The following is a 21202-nucleotide window of genomic DNA, read 5'->3' as shown; positions in this document are numbered from 1 at the left end:
AAATCATTGGTACTGCATGTCTTGTTATTATTCAGCATGGTTTAAAGGACCACAAACTGATACTGTAACTATGATAAACCCGGTAAATATTTACAGAATCATGCAATCATCATCAATAATCATTTTATTTTAGTGAGGGGTTTTGTCTAAAGCAGAGCTCCCCAAACTTTTTCGCACCACGGACCAGTTTCATATAAAATAACAATTTACGGACCGACAGGGCGGTGGGATTCAAAATTAAATAACTATACTGCTCAGAAATGAGCTTTTTTCGCTGCAATGAGACGCTGCTTCCATCTGGGGGTGATATAAGATGATAAACACCCGTGTGTTGGAAATAGAAGCAGTGTTTTTATTGTTGATCTAGCGATCTCTAATTATTTATTCTTTCTGTGCAGCCCGGTAATAAATGACCCATGGACTGGTACTGGTTCGCTGCCCGGTGGTTGGGGACCACTGGTCTAAAGGCTACCCCAAAAACACTAGGCACAAAGTGGGAATTTGCACTGCACAAGGGGCCATTGCATCAAAGGACATCACATCATGTGGTCAACCTCAACAAAATGAGCAATTCATGGTAGCAATAGCATGACTAGTACTAGTAGTTCTAATTTAGTGCTATATAAACCGGCTATTCGAATTTGCTTGCCCCAAACCATGGTTAAATGTTGAGAGAGCTATCTATATTAGAATGAGCCCTGTTTTTGTTTGGATTGGTTTATTCCTTATCATTGAAATGAGTCACGCTAAACAATGTAGCTATTAATTTTTAATAAATAGTGGTTTTCCTTTCGTGTTAGTTAGGACCAAGGGGAAGCATACACCGATCAGCCATAACATTAAAACCACCTCCTTGTTTCTACACTCACTGTCCATTTTATCAGCTCCACTTTCCATATATACTGTAAGCACTTTGTAGTTCTACAATTACTGACTGTACTCCATCTGTTTCTCTGCATACTTTGTTAGCCCCCTTTCATGCTGTTCTTTAATAGTCAGGGTTCTTCCAGGACCACTACAGAGTAGGTATTATGTAGTGGATCAGACACTGCTAGAGTTTTGAAATACTGTGTCCACTCACTGTCCACTCCTACCTATTCCACCTTGTAGATGTAAAGTCAGAGACAAGCACTCATCTATTACTGCTGTTTGAGTTGGTCATCTTCGAGACCTTCATCAGTGGTCACAGGATGCTGCCCATGGGGCGCTGTTGGCTGGATATATTTTTGGTTGGTGGACTATTCTCAGTCCAGCAGTGACAGTAAGGTGTTTAAAAACTCCAGCAGTGCTGCTGTGTCTGATCCACTAATACCAGCACAACACACACTACCACACCACCACCATGCCAGTGTCACTGCAGTGCTAAGAATGATCCACCACCTAAATAATACCTACTCTGTGGTGGTCCTGTGGGGATCCTGAACAGCATAAAAGGGGCCTAAGAAAGCATGCAGGGAAACATATGGACTACAGGACTTCAGTAATTGTAGAACTACAAAGTGCTCAAATATGGTAAGTGGAGCTGATAAAATGGACAGTGAGTGTAGAAACAAGGAGGTGGTTTTAATGTTATGGCTGATCAGTGATTGTAACATTTACTCTCAACAGTTATCAAAACTGTACAATTTACTGCTCTTTATAAAAAGATACTGTAACACTGAAAGGCTCTGTGTGCTCTGGTGCTCCTGATGTGCCACGCCCCCTCTCCATGAGCACACTCTCCTGCCACGCCCTAGCTCAGGATTGGTTCCCCTGAACTGATTAGCTCCAGCTGCCCTCCATAAAAGAGGAAAGCTGCAGGACTCATTAGGAACTATTTTGGTTTGGCTTGGTTGAACTGCTATTATGAACTCTGTCTGAATCTGTCTGAATCTGTCTGAATCTGTCTGAATCTGTCTGAATCTGTCTGAATCTGTCTGAATCTGTCTGAATCTGTCTGAATCTGTCTGAATCTGTCAGGTCTGTTGAAGCTCATGTTCCTAGCCTGTGTTTAGCTCTTGTTACTAGTTATGTTACTAGCTCCTGTGTTTAGCTCTTGTTACTAGCTATGTTACTAGTTCCTGTGTTTAGCTCTTGTTACTAGCTATGTTACTAGCTCCGGTGTTTAGTTCTCATTACTAGCTATGTTGCTAGCTCTTCTGTTTAGTTTTTGTTACTAATAAAGTTTTAGTTATTTTACATCTCTGCGTATGTGTCCGCCCCTCAGTGTCTCGGCCGCTAGCCCCCGCGTTACATTCTCTTTTGGACACTGAGGGGCGGACACATACGCAGAGATGTAAAATAACTAAACACAGAGCCTTTCAGTGTTACAGATACAATTAATATTGAGTAGAATTAAGTTCACTCTATTGGTTCTGGGGGCGGACACATACGCAGAGATGTAAAATAACTAAAACTTTATTAGTAACAAAAATAAGTGGCAGGAGAGTGTGCTCATGGAGAGGGGGCGTGGCACATCAGGAGCACCAGAGCACACAGAGCCTTTCAGTGTTACAGATACAATTAATATTGAGTAGAATTAAGTTCACTCTATTGGTTCTGCCCTCCACAAGTCCCAGTTTCTCATGTGGCTTCTTGGAAAATGTAATTGCCCACCCCTAAGCTAGATTGTCAGGTGTAGGTGCTGTCCAACTTGGAGCTCTCATCTCCCTCACATTGGTCAGCATTTTGTTTTTCTTAATCACACATTGTATGACATTTTCCTTTGTTTCCCTGAGTTTTGATTCTGCGCAGTCACTGCACTTGGGTCTAGAATCAGCTTGGTAGTGAGTCTCTTAACACCACCACCGTTACATCTACAGTGGTGTTCAAAAAAAAATAGCAGTCCAACACCATTAACCTGATAAATCACTGTTTTTAGTAGAAATGCTATTTCTACATAGCAAAAAATTGACTTGAAAGTGTAGTAGAGTAATGAAAACAAAACAAACCCAACAATTAGGACGTGCATGCCGCTCATTCTCAGTAATCAAAGCATTGATTGAAAGGGGATTGTTCAAAATAATAGCAGTGAGGAGTTCAATTGGTGAAGTTATTCATTCTGCAGAAGAACGGGTGTCAATTTTGGCCCTTATTTAATGTAGGATTGCACATATTGGTCATAGCACATTTCCTTTTGAAATACTGGGTAAAATGGGTTGTTCCCGACATTGTTCTGATGAACAGCGTACTTTGATTAAAAAGTTGATTGTAGAGGAAAAAAACATACACAGAAGTGCAGCAAATTATAGGCTGCTCAGCTAAAATGATCTCAAATACTTTGAAGTGAAAACCAAAACCTGAAAGACGCAGAAGGAAGTGTGGAACTACTGTTCGAAAGGATCGAAGAATAGCCAAAATGGCAAATACTCAGCCAGTGATCACCTCCAGAAAGATCAAGGAACATCTGAAATTACCAGTGAGTACAGAAGATGATTAAGTGAAGCCAATTTACCAGCTAGAACTCCTTGCAAAGTCCCGTTGATAAGAAAAAGACGTCCTGAATGGGTTCAAATTTGCCAAGGAACACATTGACTGCTCCAAAGAGAAATGGCTCAACATTTTGTGGACTGGTGAAAGCAAAATTGTTCTTTTTGGGTCTAGTGGCCGTAGACAGTACGTCAGACGACCCCTGAGCACTGAATTCAAACCAAAGTGCGCTGTGCAGACAGTAAAGCATGGTGGTACAAAATGATGATATGGTGGTGTTATGCCTATTTATCACATACGAGGGATCATGGATCCGTTTAAATATATCAAAATACTTGAGGAGATCATGTTGCCCTATGTCGAATAAGAAATGTCCTTAAAATGTCCTTTCAACATGACAATGACCCAAAACATCTTGGTTACAGACAAACAAGATTGAGGTAATAGAGTGGCCAGCCCAATCCCCTGACTTCAATCTCATAAGAAAAGACATCTGTGGGCTGACATCTGAAACACCTTTTATTTTAGGCAAAACCCAAAATTGCGAAAGAATGTGGAATGTAGTCTAATCATCCTGGACTGGAATACCTGTTCAGAGGTGCCAGAGGTTGGTCGACTCCATGCAACACAGATCTCGGAAACAACTGTTATGCCACTAAATATTAGTTCAGTAATTTAAAGTAAAGTGAAACCTCAAAAAAAAAAATTTCAGTTTATACATACATTTTTTAAGTTTTTAAAGAAAAATGCTGGCACAGCTATTTTTTTTTGAACACCCTAATATTCATTTTTCTTAACTTTTTGTAAAGGATTAACACAAACTGGCTTAAATTTGTTAATGAAAGTGTAGTATTTTCAGTGCATTTGCATTTATGGAAATAAAAGTTATTATAATGATGTGCTTCATTCGGCTTTTTTAAATCACTGCTATTTTTTTTGAACACTACTATACATGGTCATCTTTGTACCAAAAGTCAAATACCATTTTTTTCTCACCTGATTTCATCTCACAATGATTAGCAGCCATCAAAATGTCACTAATGGTACAACCAGTGCTGTCACATTTACTGCAGGTATGTTCAGGGTCACATCCTCTTCCACGCACAACTGCCACACTTGTGTTACTCATAGAAATAAGTAGCACTTCCTCCACAGAAGAGTTGTCTTCAGTATTGTCACTGTTCTGTTCAGAGTCTTTTGTCCCAGGCAGATTATCTTTGTCCATACACGTCTCTCTGACCATGTCCAGGCTAAAACTTAAGTTTGCCCTCTCCTTTTGAAAAGATTGTATGCTCTCAGTCTCCAAACAATTTTTCTCTTTCTCATTGGTAGTTGCCTGGTGCATAGTCTGTGAACATGAAAAGAAATATTTGCCCTGAGCAAGTGATTGAAAGTTACACCATGGCAATGTAAAGTGTCCAGTCATTTTCAATATCCTCCTACAAGTCCAGCCAGACTTACTCCTGCCAGATTCTCCCAAAATGTGCTACCACATCTGGAGAGCAATGAAATAGCTTAATTGCTGTCTCTGGTTGCACGTGAACATTTGTTTCACAAGTTTACAGTGTTGGCATACATTTTCAATTCGATTTCTTTGTCTCAGAGCTGAAGATTTGTGATGTAGTGCTAAATCTCAAACTTTAAAATTCCACTTTAAAAAATCATATTAAAGAAGGTGCTCAGGTAACAGAGCAGTCTACTGCACTTGGCCACTATTGCCAACACCAGGATTAGAGTCAGCAGTGTCACTGGGCTGACTTGGTGCCCAACAGAAATAATTGTCCTTGAGAAAGTAAAGGTTGTATGGGGAGTTACATTGATATTACTGCAACAGAGACATATAGGGAGCTTGGCATGTTCATTGTTGTATGGCTCTTTCTAGAAAATTATTGCTGTTGGGTGAAAAAAGCCATCTGGCTGCACATGCCAAGGAAGGTGTTTATTAGTTCAAGGATCCAAAATGGATGGATAGCTGGATGGATGGATTGATGGATTTGTCTTTTTCTAAAAGGGGAAAGGTACTGTATTCAATAGTTTGTATAAGCCTTTTTACCAGTAATTACAGCTGCAATTCTTTTGGATACATCTTTTTAAAGAGTCATACACCTGCTTTTAGGCAGTTTATCCATTTCTTTATGGCTGATCCTCTTTAGCTATGCCAGATGAATGGTAAGCATCTGTGTACTACTGTCTTTAGGTCACTTTAGTGTTGTTTTGGCTGTATGCTTTTGGTAATCATTGTGTGGAAAGGTAATCCTTCGCCCCAGTCTGAGTGTGTGTGCGTGTGTGCCAAGCAGCTGTTATTGTATTTAGTAGCATTAATTAGTTCCTTACTACAAGTCCTCCTGTCACTGAGAAGTACAGTGATACAGTTCTAGTGCATTAAATTGTCATAATATTTTTTACAGTCATATAAAGTCTGAGACATAGCCATGGATTTGATGCCAGGTAATAATAGTCAAGTCAAATTTATTTGTACAATGCATTGTCTCAAAGCAACTTTACAGCATCCAGGACCAACAGACCAAAAACAGTGTACTTAGTGTATTTAAAAATAAAAAAGTAATTTTGTTGTCATCACATTATTACTATGATGTTTAATTCCATTTCTCATGTCAGCTATGGAGATATTTTTTACTCTCAGCTATATTTTTTTACATTTAAATATAAAAATAATCTAATCTAAACACATCTACTGCTAGAGAGAGTGAGACAGATACGGAGAGCTTACTTAAAGACTTAAGGTAGATGACATTCTTTAACACTTTGTAAATGTATTGCAATGCCATCATAGTGTGTATACTTTGGAAATAGCCAAATATCCTATGCCAGATAGGCAGACAGCATATTGGTGCAGAGTGCAGAACTAAAGAAAAAAGGAAAAACAGAAAAAATGATAGTTGAGAAGACAATGTATTGATGGCAGGGTATGGAGGACAGGTAAATTAGAAAATAAAAGATGTCAGGCAGAATTAGGCAAAACAGAGGACTGTGGTCACATGATCAATCCGGGGAGAGTGACCTAGATTATGTAGATAAATTATTTCCTTTATACACCTATTAGTCATAACATTATGACCACCTTCCTAATATTGTGTTGGCCCCCCTTTTGCTGCCAGCGGCTTGCCATCCTGGTGCCATGTGTTCCCCGGGTAAGCGACGCACACGCACCTGACCATCCACGTGATGTAAAAGAAAACATGATTCATCAGACCAGGCCACCTTCTTCCATTGCTCCGTGGTCCAGTTCCAATGCTCACGTGCCCATTGTTGGTGCTTTTAGCGGTGAGGTCGGCATGGGCACCCTGACTGGTCTGCGGCTATGCAGCCCCATACGCAACAAACTGTGATGCACTGTGAATTCTGACACCTTTCTATCAGAGCCAGCATTGACTTCTTTAGCAATTTGAGCTACAGTAGCAGTAGCTCGTCTGTTGGATCGAACCACATGGGCCAGCCTTCGCTCCCCACGTGCATCAATGAGCCTTGGCCACCCATGACCCTGTCGTCGGTTTACCACTGTTCCTTCCGTGGACCACTTTTGATAGATACTGACCACTGCAGACCGGGAACACCCCACAAGAGCTGCAGTTTTGGAGATGCTCTGACCCAGTCGTCTAGCCATCACAATTTGGCCCATGTCAAACTCACTCAAATCCTTATGCTTGCCCATTTTTCCTGCTTCTAACACATCAACTTTGAGGATAAAATGTTCATTTGTTGCGTAATATATCCCACCCACAGATGCTGTGATGAAGAGATAATCAGTGTTATTCACTTCACCTGTCAGTGGTCATAATGTTATGCCTGATCAATGTATAATTGATTGGATACACTTGTTGGCAACATATCGTTGCACCAACATATTGCTGCACCAAACCCTTCCTTTCCATGTTTAGCCCATGTGAATGTGACTACTGACCAATCGGGGAGACCCGGAGCTCAGTATCTCGACAAGCAAATTTGGAGGCAGATCCTGAGTTACTTCATCATTTATCATTACCAGTCTGTCTCCTTTGCTATAAAATGAAAAATGTAAGAACAACATTTGGTTATTATATGTTGCACATTGTATATAAATTTGATACTGTCATTATCCAAAGTAGATACAATAAAACAGTTATTTTTTTATACTGCCACCTTGTTTTCTACCAGCCACAAACCAGATCATTTGCCTTAACAATATCTAATCAGCCAGATATGTGGCAAGTGTATTAAATCATACAAACACAGGAGAGAAACACATAAAGAGCTTTAGTTAATGTTTACATTAATCATCAGAATCATCATTCCAAAAGGGACAGGATTTGTTTTTGGGAAAGAAGGACAGGATTTTTTGCGGGGAAAGAAGGACAGAACCTTGCATTTCTGAATAGCCTACTGTAGTCATAGCAAGATTACTATAAGGATCACTTCCTGATTAGGGTTAGTAAATGGGAATAAATTAAAGATTGCATTAATCACCCATTTAGTGCACTATGAGTACAGGATGATGCCTTTTGGACTCATGAATGCCCAATCTGTCTTTCAAAGATTTACTCCAGAAGGCACTAGGGCAGTTCAGTTCGTATACTTTGATGACACCCTCATCTATATTAAGACATTGGATGAGCATGTGGCACATGTTAGGCAGATACTTCATTTGCTATTGGAAAGCCACCTCTACATGAAGCAGTTTCATGTCACCTTTATAGACTTCCTTTGCATCATGGTTTGTAAAGTAACCTTTAAATGGACCCTGCCAAGACTAAAGCCATTACAGACTGGCCTCAACCCCACTTTGGTCTGGCTAGTCCAGTGTTTTCTGGACTTCACTAAGTACTTTCAATTATTTATAAGAAACCTTAGTACCATCACCCTGAGTGCTTAGAATGTCAGACCCTGAGTCATCTTTGAGGTGGATGCCTCTTACTTAGGTGTAGAGGCATTTCTGTCCTACTGCAAAAGGCCTGACAATCTCACAGATTGTCCTTAAGTACAACCCCAAATCAGAAAAAGTTGGGACAGTATGAAAAATGCAAATAAAATAAAAATGCAGTGTTTCTTACATTTACTTTGACTTTTATTTGATTGCAGACAGGATGAACCTGAGATATTTAGTTTTATCTGCTCAACTTCATTTCATTTATTGATAAACATCCAATCCTGCATTTTAGGCCTGCAACACATTCCAAAAAAGTTGGGACAGGGGCAATTTAGGGCTAGTAATGAGGTGAAAAACTAAATGTTTTTTTTAAAACAGGTGATGTAGCCGCTCAGGTGGCGCAGTGGTAAAAAGACACGCGCTGCAACCAGGGCTGGATTTCGAAGGAGCGTCGTTTCGAATTCAGCTCTGCCTTTACGGTCGAGGCTGGGCGGCTATGGACAACGATTGGCCTGTTGTCCGGGTGGGGGGCAGGACTTGAGACCGTAGGGGATGCTCTCTCAGGAACGGGGCGGTTGCGCCCTCTGCTGGCTGGTTGGTGGCGCCTGTATGGAGACGGGAGGGGGTGGGGCAGAGTGTGCGATCCTCCGTGCACAGTACTCTGCCACGCTACACTCGTCAAGTGTGGGTGATAAGACGGTCGATTGGCTGTGCACGTTTCGGAGGAGGCGTGGAACGGCCTCGTCAGCCCCAATCAGGAGCAGGAATCTGCACTAATGAGAGGATGATAGATGGGATGAGATTTGACGCGCTAAATAAAATTAAAAAAAAAAATTTTTTAAATAAAAAAAAAAACGTGATGTAAACAGGCAATTTTAAACAGGTGATGTCAACAGGTGACTGTAATCATGGTTTTGTACAAAAGCAGCATCCAGGAAAGACTGAGTCTTTGATGAGCAAAGATGATCAGAGGATCTCCAGTTTGTCAACAAATGTGTGAGAAAATTATTGAAATGTTTACAGGCAATGAACCTTACAGATTTGAGATGTGAAGGGATTTGCATATTTCTCCCTCTACAGTGCATAATATCATTAAACCATTCAAGGAATTAGGAGGAATTTCAGTGCGTAAAGGCCAAAGGCGCAAGCTGAAGCTGAACAGGTGATCTTCACTCCCTCAGATGGCACTACATCAAGAACCACCACTCAACATTAGCTGATATAACCACATGGGCAAGGGATTACTTTGGCAAACCTTTGTCAAGCACTACAATACAGAGTTACATGCACAAATGCCACTTAAAACCTTACTGTGCAAAAAAGAAGCCTGATGTGTTAGGGTGCCTGCGGCGTCTAGTGAATGTACCACCAGTTCCCAGCGTCGCAGGCGTTACAAACAAGTAGGAGGCCAGCTGATTAGGGTGAATGACCTCTCTTTGTAACATGATGTTAACCATGTCCAGAAGTGGCGTCGACTTCTCGGGGCTTAGAGGCATCTATGATGGACCATCACACAGTGGAAACGTGTATTGTGGTCAGATGAATCAGCATTCCAGGTCATTTTTGGAAAAAATGGACGCTGTGTGCTCCGGACCAAAGACAGAAAGGACCATCCAGACTGTTATCAGCAACAAGACCAAAAGCCAGGGTCTGTCATGGTATGGGGCTGTGTCAGTGCCCTTGGCAAAGGCACTTGCTGGGAAGAGCCAAACATTAGTTCTTAATCTGGACAGACCAGAAGAAATTACTATGAGATTTGTATATCCAAAAAATCAAGTCCCTTAACCACCACCAAGCCCCGTGGACATTGTTCTTTGTTCAGTTTAATTTTGTACTTTTTTTACTGGCCCAGTTTTTAGAAGTCAGACTCTCTCTTTTCTTCAGAGAAGTCTCTCTCTCTTTTCAGACAATGGAAGCCTCCAACTTTTTCTCTCTCCAGTGGGCTCAATTTACTGGGAGCCCAGTAAATGCTTAGTGGTAGGAGCTTAATCCAGGTAATTCCCCCCTTCCTCCGGGACATTCTCTCTCCCTGCTTTAATCAGAGCATGGATCATGCAGTGGGTACACACTCCTTTTTGCAAGACACCTGGGGGACAATTGCACACGAGTTCCTGGGCAAACTTTTTTGGTGGCTGTCAGTGTACAATAATTTAGAGGTCTGCTAGGTGTCCTCTTTCAACAAAAAGATATTGCTTGTTTCATTCCCCCATCTGTCCCCTGACTTTTGTCATTATGACTAAATTAAGACTTCTGGATCTCTTCCTCAGTCTAATGGGCAGATAACCGATGCTGCAGGGCTTGGCAGAAGGTCTGTGCCACCCTCAGGTCAACTACCATATCCAGAACAGTTGACGCCAACCAGAAGAGACTATCCATCAGGAATTTGCCTCTGGTTAGAGAAGCCAAGAAACCTTGAACTTTTAGTGTTTTGAGGATAATTAATCTCGTCATCTACAGGCTGCAACTCCTGTTTGATGCAGACTAATCCAAATTGTTAAATGATGTTATTCACTGTGGAGACATATGCAAATCCCTTACAATCTTTTTAAGGTACATTGTTTTTAAACATTGCAATAATTTTCTCATGCATTTGTTTACAAACTGGAAATCTTAAAGACTCAGCCTTTCGTGGATACTGCTTTTGTTCCCAATCATGATTACAATCACATGTTGACATCATCTGTTTGAAATCACATAATTATTATTTTCATTACTAGCCCTAAATTGACCACAACATGTGTTAACATGTATATTATGACAAGACAAAACCTGAAATATCGTGGGATTATACTCTTTGCAGTAAAATAAAAGTAAATGTGAAACATACTGCATTATTTGTATTATTATTATTTGCTATGGGGTTGTAAATATCATTTATATTTTCATGAAGCCATATTTTGCTTTTTGTAAACATAATAGTATCAACATATTATTAAAGATAACATTTTTTTAAATATACAATGAGTAAAGTGCACAGTTTTTCTTACCTGGCAAAATTACTTGGAGTATGGGTCAAAATATTTCCCACTTCATATTGGTGCTTGCCTTCAATCATTGTGTGAATCAAGGAAAACCCACCACACAGAAAATACTCCTACAAGAGAACATGAACAAATTTTCAATACTTCTGAAAGTCTAGCTGTTAGTAGGTGGGAGGGTCAGTGGCTGTATAAAAAATATACAGATTGACCCTCCCATAAAGTGGCTGCATGAAATATTGCATCCTCTCCACTGCCCGTTGTTGTAATTTGATTCCCAATTTGCTTAGCATTTTAGTGTATTACCATTAGTAATGGTTCCAACAGCTATAAAACATTTATAACATATACTGTATAATAAAAATATTGCTCGACTACTTTAGCTATCAGGATAATCATTGGCTGTGTTCGAAAACCTAGTGAGCTCTCTACATAGACAGCATTTTACATCATCCTACGCGCACTCCCGAGAAGTAGACTGGAGACGGCGGACGGTGCGGAGAAACGTAATAAGGAGTTATTTTCAAATGTAAATAAATTTCCATTGATTTTTAATTTGTTTAAACATGTAAAAGTGTTTTTATTTGCAAATTCGGGCTTGTGAGCCATTTTAATTTAACCATTTTTCGGTACACGGAGAGAGATGTTAGTTGACATGCTAGCGCGTTGTGCCACCACATCCCATTGGTTTGAATGGCATGAGGCTAACTGTGTTAGTGTAGTAAGCAAAAACTGATGGAATCACTGTCTAAGTAGTGCGTTCGAATAACCTGATTTATGTTGATGACTTATTAGAATCCTCTCTACTTAGGCAGCTGCCTATGTAGGCAGTAAGACAGCAAGGCAGCTCACTAGGATTTCAAACAGATCTATTAAGTAAATTATTAGGAGTGAAACATTCATTCATTTTGTTATCCACTTATCCAATTATCGCAGGTGGGGGGGCGTGCTGGAGCCTATCCCAGCTTTTCAATGGGCGCAAGGCACACAGTAACACCCTGGACGGGATGCCAGTCCATCGCAGGGCAGACACACATACACACACACACACACCCATTCACTTATAGGGCAATTCAGTGTCTTCAATTAACCTGACTGCATGTTTTTGGACTGTGGGAGGAAACCGGAGCCCCCGGAGGAAACCCACGCAGACACGGTGAGAACATGCAAACTCCGCACAGAAAGGACCTGGCCCGCCCCGCCTGGGGATCAAACCCAGGACCTTCTTAGGAGTGAAAACAGACTCTTTTAAAAAACTATTTATTGACAATAGTATGTGGACATCTCACCTATTAAATGAGTTCAGGTATTTCAGCCACTCCCACTGCTATCAGTTACAGTATAAATGATATAAACTAAATGGGTATGGGTCTCTAAATCACTGCCCTTTATTTTGAAATTGAATGTTCACAAACACATAAGTTTACACAAACCTTTGGGCATATAGTTGACAAATAAACTTTTCCTTAAATAAATCAAATTATAGCACTAAGATTTACTACAGCTTATATAGTATAAAAAAATATTAAACCTTATTATATGAAAAAAATATCTATAACATATTTATAATATAATTTATAAATATTTGACATTTGATAAAAGTTATTAGATTATAAATCCTTAGAAGTTGCAAACCTGTGTCAAAATTACAGGTACCCCTTTAAATTACTGTTAACAAAATGTAACTGAAGCATGTTCCCTATTTACTGTATATAGGGACAGTTGTAGCCTAGTGGTTAAGGTACTGGACTAGTACTCCAAAGGTTCAAGCCCCACCACTGCCAGGTTGCCACTGTTGGGCCCTTGAGCAAGGCCCTTAACCCTCAATTGCTTAGACAATATAGTATCACAGTATTGTAAGTCTTTTTGGATAAAAGCATCTGCTAAATGCTGAAAATGTAAATATTTTTACCTGGGTCACCTGGGTGTTACACAACTGTTAAGTAATTAGTATGTTTTTCGGGTTCATTGGGGTATAAATATAAGCTGACGAAGTTTAAATTACAAAAGTGACTAGAACTTGCTGTGAAATGTTTAAAAATATATACAACAGAAATTCTGGACTGTTCAGCAGCTTTGAGTTAAACAGTGTTAATAATCAGGGACTACAATAATCAGGGTCCTCAGGGTCCTTTAACTTTTTTTGTTATGTTTTGCAGCCATCGAAGTTAGTAATATTATACACCGATCAGCCATAACATTAAAACCACCTCCTTGTTTCTACACTCACTGTCCATTTTATCGGCTTTACTTACCATATACGTAAGAAGCACTTTGTAATTCTACAATTACTAACTGTAGTCCATCTGTTTCTCTACATGCTTTGTTTGCCCCCTTTTATGCTGTTATTCAATGGTCAGGACTCTCCCAGGACACTACAGAGGTGGTGGATCATTTTCATCTCTGCAGTGACACTGACATGGTGATGGTGTGTTAGTGTGTGTTGTGCTGGTATGAGTGAATAAGACACAGCAGCGCTGCTGGAGTTTTAAAACACCTCACTGTCACTGCTGGACTGACAATAGTCCACCAACCAAAATATCCAGCCAACAGCGTTCCGTGAGCAGCGTCCTGTGAACACTGATGAAGGTCCAGAAGATGACCAACTCAAACAGCAGCAATAGATGAGCGATCATCTCTGACTTTACATCTACAAGGTGGACCAACTAGGTAGGAGTGTCTAATAGAGTGGACAGTGAGTGGACACAGTATTTAAAAACTCCAGCAGCACTGCTGTGTCTGATCCACTCATACCAGCATAACACACACTAACACACCACCACCATGTGAGTGTGACTGTAGTGCTGAGATCATTCACCACCTAAATAATACCTGCTCTGTGGTGGTCCTGTGGGGGTCCTGACCATTGAAGAACAGGGTGAAAGCAGGCTAAAAAGGTATGCAGAAAAACAGATAGACTACAGTCAGTAATTGTAAAACTTCAAAGTGCTCCTATGTGGTAAGTGGAGCTGATAAAATGGACAGTGAGTGTAGAAACAAGGAGGTGGTTTTAATGTTATGGCTGATCAGTGTATATACAGAAAAAAGATGAACATTAAATACACTATATCGCCATGAGCTTATTGGACATTTGATTTGAGTGCCTCTATGTGATCTTGTAGCCATAACAACAGCCACTTTTTGAAGTCTTCTCACAACACTTTAAATGATGTCTTTAAATGGGCCAGTGATAGCTCAGTGGTTAAGGTACTGGACTAGTAAACAGAAGGTTGCCGGTTCAAGCCCCGCCACCACCAAGTTGCCACTGTTGGGTCCCTGAGCAAGGCCCTTAACCCTCAATTGCTCATTGTGTAAGTCGCTTTGGATAAAAGCGTCTGCTAAATGTAAATGTAAATGTAATGTCTGTGGGAATTTGTGCCCATTCAGTCAAAAAAGCATTGATGGACACTATATGGCTAGGCACTAATGTTGGTCAAGAAAGCCTCAAATGATGTTCTACACTGTTAGCCCGGACATTATATCTAATCAAACATTTTTTTACAACTTACATAAATTATTTAAGTTTTTTTGCTCTACTAAAAAATGCAGAGTACAATGTACTCATTTGAGTACACATTTAAATGTGATAAAATATTTAAGTTTACTAAACAAAAAAAAATACTTTTCTATCAGATTAACTTAAAAAAGTTAAGTTAAGTTAATTAAACAGAGAAACGCCCACCATTTACGTGTAAGTCCGCCTTTTTTCTGCTTGCTGTTGGTGAATCAGTCAAAAATGATTTTCTTGTGTTCGGGTTGCCATCTGTTTTAACTTTTATAACCTGTTGTTGCAAATTACTTTTTACTTTTCATTTAAGGCTTTTTGCAAAAGTAAGCTTGTCTTTTGTGAAGTGGAACCTTTGTTAAACTAAATGGACAAACATTTTCTTCCTCATTTATGCTGTTTTTGAGTAGCATGTACACCAGTCTGATGGGACCTTTTCATCTTCCGTCCAATTTTGGTAAGTGTTGTACTTTACTTAACAATTTTGTTTAAAATAAATGATATTAATGTTAAATAATCAAACAGCGCTGCTTTATTTGCCGTGTTTAGGCTACATGCTAGCATGCTAGCCTTCATACGAAGCAAAGAGTGTGCTGGCCTGCTTTATTTTAATCCTTAAATGAATGGTATTAATGTTGATATTAATACTTCTGTTTCTTGTTTCTTTGTTTTGTTTTAGAGAGCTGCAGCCAAACGTTAAGAAATCAGCTTGCTGTGTGAAACTGAGTTTTGCTGAGTTTTGCTGAAACCGAGTTCATGGTTACTGTGAAGAGCTGTTTGTGTTTCATCAGAACTTTATATACAGTTTGTACAGTTTTTAAGATGTTTTCTTGACATTTTGTATTTTAAGTAAATACTTCTGAAGTGAAATAAAGAAAAATAATTTTATTATTCTGTCTGTTTTTCTATAAACATTTCTAATTGATATTTAAAACGTAATTAACATGAAAACTAAGAAGAAATCAATATTTTTGTCCATTGAGCTCAAGATAATTAGTAGAATTATTGGGAAAAGCAGTTGGTATAACCAAAAAAAGAAAGTTTAATCAACTTGCCTTTTAGGTGTAATAACTTAATGTTTTAAGTTATGTTAACTCAAGTTTTCATTATACATTACTTAACTTTTTTAAGGCAACCGGTTTCCTCAAATTTTTTAAGTAGATTGAACTTATCCGGGCTTACAGTGTAGTTTATTCCAAAACCGTTAGTGGGACTGCGGTCAGCGCTCTGTTCAGGCCGCTGAAGTTTCATTGACCCTTGTGTGGTGTTTGGGTCTGTGGGACCCATTTTCAATGTTTACCAAAAGAAAAATGATGCTATTTGTTATTATTTTAACCTCAGACTCCTTGTCTTTGGCTCATTTGATAAAAGTTATTAGATTATAAATAAACCCTTAGAAGTTGCAAACCCCCCCCCCCCCCAAACACACACACACACACACACACACATTTACAGGTCCTTCTAAAAAAATTAGCATATTGTGATAAAGTTCATTATTTTCCACAATGTAATGATAAAAATTAAACTTTCATATATTTTAGATTCATTGCATACCAACTGAAATATTTCAGGTATTTTATTGTTTTAATACTGATGATTTTGGCATACAGCTCATGAAAACCCAAAATTCCTATCTCAAAAAATTAGCATATCATGAAAAGGTTCTCTAAACGAGCTATTAACCTAATCATCTGAATCAACGAATTAACTCTAAACACCTGCAAAAGATTCCTGAGGCTTTTAAAAACTCCCAGCCTGGTTCATTACTCAAAACTGCAATCATGGGTAAGACTGCCGACCTGACTGCTGTCCAGAAGGCCATCATTGACACCCTCAAGCAAGAGGGTAAGACACAGAAAGAAATTTCTGAACGAATAGGCTGTTCCCAGAGTGCTGTATCAAGGCACCTCAGTGGGAAGTCTGTGGGAAGGAAAAAGTGTGGCAGAAAACGCTGCACAACGAGAAGAGGTGACCGGACCCTGAGGAAGATTGTGGAGAAGGGCCGATTCCAGACCTTGGGGGACCTGCGGAAGCAGTGGACTGAGTCTGGAGTAGAAACATCCAGAGCCACCGTGCACAGGCGTGTGCAGGAAATGGGCTACAGGTGCCGCATTCCCCAGGTCAAGCCACTTTTGAACCAGAAACAGCGGCAGAAGCGCCTGACCTGGGCTACAGAGAAGCAGCACTGGACTGTTGCTCAGTGGTCCAAAGTACTGTTTTCGGATGAAAGCAAATTTTGCATGTCATTCGGAAATCAAGGTGCCAGAGTCTGGAGGAAGACTAAGTACCCACAGTCAGTGATGGTCTGGGGTGCCATGTCAGCTGCTGGTGTTGGTCCACTGTGTTTTATCAAGGGCAGGGTCAATGCAGCTAGCTATCAGGAGATTTTGGAGCACTTCATGCTTCCATCTGCTGAAAAGCTTTATGGAGATGAAGATTTCATTTTTCAGCACGACCTGGCACTTGCTCACAGTGCCAAAACCACTGGTGAATGGTTTACTGACCATGGTATTACTGTGCTCAATTGGCCTGCCAACTCTCCTGACCTGAACCCCATAGAGAATCTGTGGGATATTGTGAAGAGAAAGTTGAGAGACACAAGACCCAACACTCTGGATGAGCTTAAGGCCGCTATCGAAGCATCCTGGGCCTCCATAACACCTCAGCAGTGCCACAGGCTGATTGCCTCCATGCCACGCCGCATTGAAGCAGTCATTTCTGCAAAAGGATTCCCGACCAAGTATTGAGTGCATAACTGAACATAATTATTTGAAGGTTGACATTTTTTGTATTAAAAACACTTTTCTTTTATTGGTCGGATGAAATATGCTAATTTTTTGAGATTTTGGGTTTTCATGAGCTGTATGCCAAAATCATCAGTATTAAAACAATAAAAGACCTGAAATATTTCAGTTGGTGTGCAATGAATCTAAAATATATGAAAGTTTAATTTTTATCATTACATTATGGAAAATAATGAACTTTATCACAATATGCTAATTTTTTGAGAAGGACCTGTATATTACACAAGGGCTTTATAAACTGCTGCAGCAAAGTTGAAAGCATATAATTTCAATTATATAACTAATTACACCTGTTAGCAATTACTGTCGCTGAAGCACATGAATTCAGTAATTAGATAGGGTGTCAAGAAAATTTTGTTCTTGTTTTTGCACGATTTTAATTGAATACAAATTAAAAACAGTGCATAATTCAAATAATTGCTCTGAGTTTATATTACATTTTTGCTGCTTTTTTACATTTGGGGTAGATAGAGATACACTGATCAGCCATAACTTTAAAACCACCTTCTTGTTTCTACACTTGCTGTCAATTTTATCAGCTCCACTTACCATAAAGAAGCACTTAAAAATTCAACAATTACTGACTAGTCCATCTGTTTATCTACATACTTTTTTAGCCTGCTTTTACCCTGTTCTTCAATGGCCAGGAGCCCCATAGGACCACCACAGAGCAGGTATTATTTAGGTGGTGGATCATTCTCAGCACTGCAGTGACAATGACATGGTGGTGGTGTGTTAGTGTGTGTTAGTGCTGTGCTAATATGATTGGATCAGACATAGCAGTGCTGCTGGAGTTTTTAAATAGCGTGTCCACTCACTGTCCACTCTGTTAGACACTCCTATCTAGTTGGTCCACCTTGTAGATGTAAAGTCAGAGACGATCGCTCATCTATTGCTGCTGTTTGAGTTGGTCATCTTCTAGAGGTCACAGGACGCTGCCCATGGGGTGCTGATTGACTGGATATTTTGAGTTGGTGGACTATTGTCAGTCCAGCAGGGACAGTGAGGTGTTTAAAAACTCCATCAGCGCTGCTGTGTCTTATCCAATCATACCAGCACAACACACACTAACACACCAGCACCATGTCAGTGTGACTGCATGTCTGCACTGACTGCATGTCAGTGTGATTACCTAAATAATACCTGCTCTGTAGTGGTCCTGGGAGAGTCCTGACCATTGAAGAACAGCATAAAAGGGGGCTAACAAAGCATGCAGAGAAACAGATGGACTACAGTAAGTAATTATAGAACTACAAAGTGCTTCTATATGGTAAGTGAAGCCAATAAAATAGACAATGTGTGTAGAAACAAGAAGGTGGTTTTAATGTTATGACTGATCGGTGTAAAATATAAGATGCAGAATTTTAAGGCTCTGAAAAGATTTTAAATGAAAAGTGCTTCAGGAAGTATTGCACTATATTTTAATTCACTTTTTTATATGTGCATTTTAAAGCATTAAAAACATAAGCTTAAGCTGAGTAACTATAAACATTTGTAAATTATTTTTTATGGCAACTTTACAAATTGAGACAATAACTTAATATTTAAAGGGGTGTTCACATCATTTGGCTATAACGTGTAGATAGCAAGACAGAAAGAGATTTGTAGAACATATGTAGTATAAATATACTGTACCTGGTCCATGTTGCTCTTGTGGCAGATACCAGCAACTCTAGCTGCAGCGGTGCACTTGTGATATTTTATTATGTTGTAGTGGGTTGGGTTTAGGGGCATTCATATGACTTTACAAAACAGGAAGTGACTCGAAAATGTAATGGGAAGCAGCAGCTACACAAACAATTATTTTATGGTTGTAGGAAAAAGGAAGTCAAGCTGTTGGTGAAAGTGCAGAGCTGAATGAAAGGTATTGAAATAGGGATGTATAAATTAACTGTTGGACTGAGGTTACATAAAACTTCAGTCTACAGTTTTACAACCCCAAATCAGAAAAAGTTAGGACAGTTTGGAAAATGCAAATAAAATAAAAATGCAGTGTTCCTTACATTTACTTTGACTTTAATTTGATTGCAGACAGTTTGAACCCAAAATATTTCATGCTTTGTCTGCTAAACTTCATTTAATTTGTTAATAAACCTTCATTCCTGCATTTCAGGCCTGCAACACATTCCAAAAAAAGTTGGGACGGGGGCAATTTAGTAAAAATATAACCACATGGGTGAGGGATTACTTTGGCAAACCTTTGTCAAGCACTACAATACAGAGTTACATGCACAAATGCCACTTAAAACTTTACTGTGCAAAAAAGAAGCCTTCTTTATGTTAACCCAAAACATGTCCGGAAGCGGCATCGACTTCTCTGGGCTTTGAGGCTTCTAGGATGGACCATCACACAGTGGAAACGTGTATTGTGGTCAGATGAATCAGCATTCCGAGTCTTTTTTGGAAAAAAATGGGCACCATGTGCTCTGGACCAAAGACAAAAAGGACCATCCAGACTGTTATCAGCAACAAGTCCAAAAGCCAGGGTCTGTCATGGTATGGTGCTGTGTCAGTGCCCTTGGTAAAGGTCATTTACACTTCTGTGATGGCAGCAATAATGCAGAAAAGTACATTGAGATCTTAGAGCAACGTACTGTATGCTGCCTTCAAGACGTCATCTTTTCCAGGGACGTCCATGCATTTTTCAACAAGACAATGTAAAACCACATGCTGCACACATTACAAAGGCATGACTGCAGAAGAAGAGGATATGGGTACTGGACTGGCCTGCCTGCAGTCTTGACCTGTCTCCAATAGAGAATGTGTGGAGAATTTTGAAATAACAAATGTGACAGTGACAACCCCATACTGCTGCACACTTTAAGATGTGTTTGCAGGAATAACTGGGCAAAATAACACTTGAAAACTTCATCACTTGGTATCTTTGGGGCCAAAAAGTCATTTTAAGTGTTGTAAGAAGTGGTAAATGCTTCACCATCTCAACATTTTTGGAACGTGGTGCAGGCTTGAAATGTAGGAATGGACATATACCTGTATTGACAAATGAAAATAACTTGGCCAGACAAAACATAAAATATCTTGGGTTCATACTGTCTGCAATTAAATAAAAGTCAAATAAAGTAGTTTTTTATTTGGCATTGTATATATGTAGTATTTATTGCTCTCTGGTACAGTATGTACTGTACATATGTTCCTTGGTGAACCTTTTACTTTCGCACTGCTTTAACGGGTCACACAAATGTAATGCCAAAGATATCTAATCTTACAGTGCATGATTTCAAAAAAAGAGGAAAAAGTTACAGAAAGTGAATTCAGTGTTGACTGTTCATTTCAAATGTGCTGATATTGGCAAGAAGCTGTTGAAAGTTGGGTCTTTCCTCTGGAAGCTGGGAAAAGAAAATAACACACATACATCAGGCATGTGGGTTTCAGAATTACCTATTGCATCATATCTCAGTTTCAAGGTCATTATTAGTTTAAAAAAGTTAGAAACCTCTGAGAAAAATAGGAACTAAAAAAGGAAAATAACATTTAACCCTTGTGTGGTGTTTGGGTCTTTGGGACCCGTTTTTAATGTTTACCAAAAGAAAAAATATGCTATTTATTATTATTTTAACCTCAGACTCCTTGCCTTTGGCTCATTTTGTGTCAAAAACATATGAAATAAAAAAATTTTAATGAG

The 21202-nt window shown here is 39.4% G+C and overlaps 1 protein-coding gene across 1 annotated transcript in view; it reads right to left on the bottom strand.

Annotated features, from left to right (window-relative positions):
* il1fma (interleukin-1 family member A) overlaps positions 1–21202 on the bottom strand; it is a 38613-nt gene that overhangs the window by 7114 nt on the left and 10297 nt on the right. Inside the window, exons 3-5 of the mRNA XM_062989311.1 lie at positions 11260–11366; positions 7331–7427; positions 4405–4756 (exon numbers count right to left, since the gene is read on the bottom strand). Of these exons, the coding sequence (XP_062845381.1) occupies positions 4405–4756; positions 7331–7427; positions 11260–11366 (556 nt within the window). The remainder of the gene's footprint in view (positions 1–4404; positions 4757–7330; positions 7428–11259; positions 11367–21202) is intronic.

The sequence above is a fragment of the Trichomycterus rosablanca genome, chromosome 27, assembly GCF_030014385.1.
Source record: "Trichomycterus rosablanca isolate fTriRos1 chromosome 27, fTriRos1.hap1, whole genome shotgun sequence".
Taxonomy (NCBI): domain Eukaryota; kingdom Metazoa; phylum Chordata; class Actinopteri; order Siluriformes; family Trichomycteridae; genus Trichomycterus; species Trichomycterus rosablanca.
The sequence above is the reverse complement of the archived record's forward strand: the minus strand, read 5'-3'. Positions and strand labels throughout refer to the sequence as shown.